The sequence below is a fragment of the Cannabis sativa genome, chromosome 2 (genome assembly GCF_029168945.1).
Source record: "Cannabis sativa cultivar Pink pepper isolate KNU-18-1 chromosome 2, ASM2916894v1, whole genome shotgun sequence".
In the NCBI taxonomy this organism is placed as follows: Eukaryota; Viridiplantae; Streptophyta; class Magnoliopsida; order Rosales; family Cannabaceae; genus Cannabis; species Cannabis sativa.
Window position 1 is genome coordinate 64,477,398 of NC_083602.1, and position 3,754 is coordinate 64,481,151.

General features: G+C 35.9%; 1 protein-coding gene across 1 annotated transcript; it reads right to left on the reverse strand.

Moving 5' to 3' along the window:
- Positions 1-233: 233 nt before the first annotated feature.
- On the reverse strand, positions 234-3,456 carry LOC133034441 (uncharacterized). Its single transcript, XM_061109528.1, has 6 exons — positions 3,409-3,456; positions 3,131-3,303; positions 1,564-2,951; positions 1,054-1,405; positions 867-957; positions 234-791 (listed from the first exon to the last, which is right to left on the reverse strand). The coding sequence occupies exons 1-6, from the start codon at positions 3,454-3,456 to the stop codon at positions 234-236; spliced, it is 2,610 nt and encodes an 869-aa protein (XP_060965511.1).
- Positions 3,457-3,754: the final 298 nt, after the last annotated feature.

Sequence of the window (3,754 nt, forward strand, 5' to 3'; positions counted from 1 at the left end):
GTTATATTTTGAAAGTCGCTGATGACCTGAAAATTATGTATTTTGAAATGTAAAGTTTAAACAGTATATTTTACAAAGTTTAAAATCGGGATCCCGGAATTTGTAAATATTATATTATATTACAAGTTTAATATTTAAAGCAAAAAGTTTTAATTTGACACGTTTTTCGAGAAATTTCTTTGATTAGCAAAGATTGCACAATAATCGAAAAAGCACTGTAGCGTGCCTTAGCATTAGGGCGTTACATCAACAGTCAACACAAAATTGGAAGAGTTAGAATCACTAACAACATCAACATCAATCTCATCTTCATTGTCATTAATGTCCCAAATTTGTCGATGGCTAATATCTTCAACAACCTTCCAATCGCGACCTCTGAGTGGATCTTCAAGATAGAAAACTTGCTTCGCCTGGTTAGCAAGGATGTACGGTTCATCTTGATACCAATATCCACGAGTATTTATACTGGTTATATTATTTTCAGTGATTGTCTTCTTTCTTAATGGATTAGTGTTATACCATTTACATTCAAACAATGTCACTGTATATGCACCAGTATAAGATATAGTGATAACATCTTCAAGTGTGCCGTAGTAATTGAACCCTTCAGTTCCAGCAATAGTAACACCACTATTTTGTGTCTTCCGCTTTTGGTCTCGCTTCGACGCAATAAACCGAACACCATTCACTACACAACCTTCGTAAAATGTTGCTAAGTAATCGGACCCAGAAGCTAGAGCGAGTAACTCATCACCATTTTGTAAAGTTCCAAGCTTCTGCAACTCATATATCTAAATACATAAAATGTACTAATATGAGAGGAATATAAATGGTTGAATTAAAACTTTACAATTTTGTCATTATACCTTCTTATGAAACCACGGACGGAAAGTTTGCCTATGCAAGACATCATGATTACCATTAGGATATTCATGCCTGATCTTGTCCAAATGTTCACTGTGAAGTATGATAATGTCAAGGTACGATAGAGGGAGATAGAGAATAAAAACTAAAAATTTAATAAAATAATTTATAAAAATGTAACAAACTTACTCTAAGTAAGCTTGGATTTCAGGAGAATTTTGAAGAATATACCACTCAGCTTTTTCACGACCGATATGATCAAGAGGCTTGATAATTCCGCTAGTTAAAGGACGAGATTGAGAATTAAAAACTGAGAGATAGCGACACACAGAAGGCGCATCTTCATTTCGATCAAGCCGATTAAATCTTGTTTCAGACCCTTTAAAGTACATTGAACAAAAGGTTACTGCCTCATCAGCAACATAACCTTCTGCAATTGACCCTTCAGGACGTGCCTTGTTTCCCACATAATTCTTCAATTTTTTCATGTACCTTTCAAAAGGATACATCCATCTCATAAAGACCGGGCCACCCAATATCGCTTCTTCAGGCAAATGCAATACAAATGTATCATTATGTCAAAAAAAGCTGGAGGAAAAATCAATTCCATCTTGCACAATAATAGAATTAAATTATTTTGAGCATCCTCCATATCTTTTACATTTAGAGTTCTAGAGCATAATTGTCGAAAAAAATTACACAGCTGAGTAATAGTTGTTGCAGTGTCACGAGGTAGAAATTTACGGACACCAACCGCTAGTACTCGCTGCATAATGACATGACAATCGTGGGATTTTAACCCAATAATGTTAGACTCATCTGGAGAAACTTCGCTCTTTAAATTTGAACAGAAGCCATCGGGAAACTTTATTCCTTTAACAAACTGACAAAAAAGTTGTCTTTTCTCACGAGTCAAAACATAAGGAGCATGCGGTTTCATTAGCCTCCCATTCCCATCTTCATAATAAATCCACAACGATTCCCTAATACCCATCTTCTTTAAATCATGTCGCGCATTGGTTGTGTCCTTTGATTTATCATTATCCAAGATGGTTCCTAGGAGACTATCACACACATTCTTCTCAACATGCATGACATCAATGTTGTGTTTTAAAATATTCGTGCTCCAATACTCCAACTCGTAGAAAATACTTTTTTTCCTCCAATTACAAGTTTCTGCAACTCTTCTACGTTTCACGCCCCTAAAATTTTCATGATGTCCGGGAATTTGGGGTTCGAGAGTATTAACTTGTGATAATATCTCTTCACAAGTAAATCGTCTTGGAGGATGTCTTCTTTCAACTTTACCATCAAATCGAGTATCCCTTCTCATTGCATGGTTACTTGGCAAGAACCTTCGATGACCAACATATGATGTCTTCCCGATCACTCGAATGGACGTCGTGTCTTCATTACAAGTAGGGCAAGCTTTATAACCTTGACCACTCCACCCAGACAAGCTACTACGAGCAGGAAAATCATTCACTGTCCACAAAAGCGCAGCACGCATGGTGAACATCGAGTTGGTCGAACTATCTCTCGTTGGTACCCCATTATTCCACAACTCCTTTAATTCATCCACCAAAGGTCTTAAAAATATATCCATGTCCTTACCAGGAGATTTTGCACCAGGAATTAGGGTAGATAGAAAAAAATAATTATCTTTCATACATAACCAAGGTGGTAGATTATAGTTAGCCAACACTACTGGCCACATGCTGTATGCAAGACTCATGTTGCCAAATGGATTAAATCCATCAGCAGCTAACCCAAGTCGAACATTTCTTGGGTCCCTTGCAAACTCGGGATGTTTTGCATCAAAGTCTTTCCAAGCTAAACCATCGACCGAGTGTCGCAACACCCCATCATCTTTTGATTTTCCAGTATGATGCCATATCATGCTCTTCGCTGTAATCCTCGAACTATATAATCTTTTAAGTCGAGGTGTCAACGGAAAGTATCGCATGACTTTGCAAGGAACTTTTTTTGCTTTGCCGTTCTCGGAAGTAACCCAACGACTAGTTCCGCAAACTAGACAAGCCTCCTTGGATGCATTCTCCTTATAAAATAGGCAACAATTATACAAACTGACATGGATAGAGTCATAACCCAAGCTTAATTTCTTCAATCTCTTTTTTGCCTCGTAGTAAGTTGCTGGAATATTATTTTCCTTCGAAAATACAAACTTTAAAAGCTTCCACAATTCTTCAAAGATGTTATTAGGAATTTTTCCTCTAACTTTTAAATGCAATAGCTTTGATAATACAATCCAGCTTCAATTTCCTCAAATAAGTCATCAAAATGAGGGTTTGTGGTTGGTTGTTCATCTTCTCCTTGTACATCCTCTGTTGTCGAGGGAAAGAAGTCTTCTAGAATAGGAATCATTTCATCCTCTGATTCAACATCGACAACTGCTACATCATCGACAACATCCTCAGGCTCGCCGTGATAAATTCACTTCTCATATCCTTGCATGAAACCTCGATCAAATACGTGTGCTCTAACCCTATCTATTTTTTCAAACCTACTATTTATACATCTCACACAAGGACATCGAATTCTTCCATCACAATCCTTATGTTCTGATGCCATTGCTAAAAAGGCTTGTAGACCATTCCAAAATTCATGACAACCACGATTTCTGATTTTGGTCCAAGACTTATCGATTGTCGCCATCTACAATTTAGGCGACAAATAAAGTGTTACAAATTTGAATGATTTGTAAAGTGTTATGAAATATAACAAAACTATGGTATATATTTATAAGTATACCAAAGCATTGAGATATTCTTTTCAACATTAATAAAATTTTATGAATATTTTATGAATTACACACATTTAAATAAAAATTTTATTCATTAAATTATAATTACAACTTAAATTAAAAAAA

Excerpts from the sequence above, each read along its gene's own strand:
- LOC133034441 (XM_061109528.1), bottom strand. The coding sequence starts at position 3,456 with ATGGCATCAGAACATAAGGATTGTGATGGAAGAATTCGATGTCCTTGT. Across the intron at positions 1,406-1,563 it reads AACAACTATTACTCAGCTGT|CGATATTGGGTGGCCCGGTC; the intron begins GTAATTTTTTTC and ends TGCCTGAAGAAG. Across the intron at positions 792-866 it reads GTCCGTGGTTTCATAAGAAG|ATATATGAGTTGCAGAAGCT; the intron begins GTATAATGACAA and ends TTATGTATTTAG.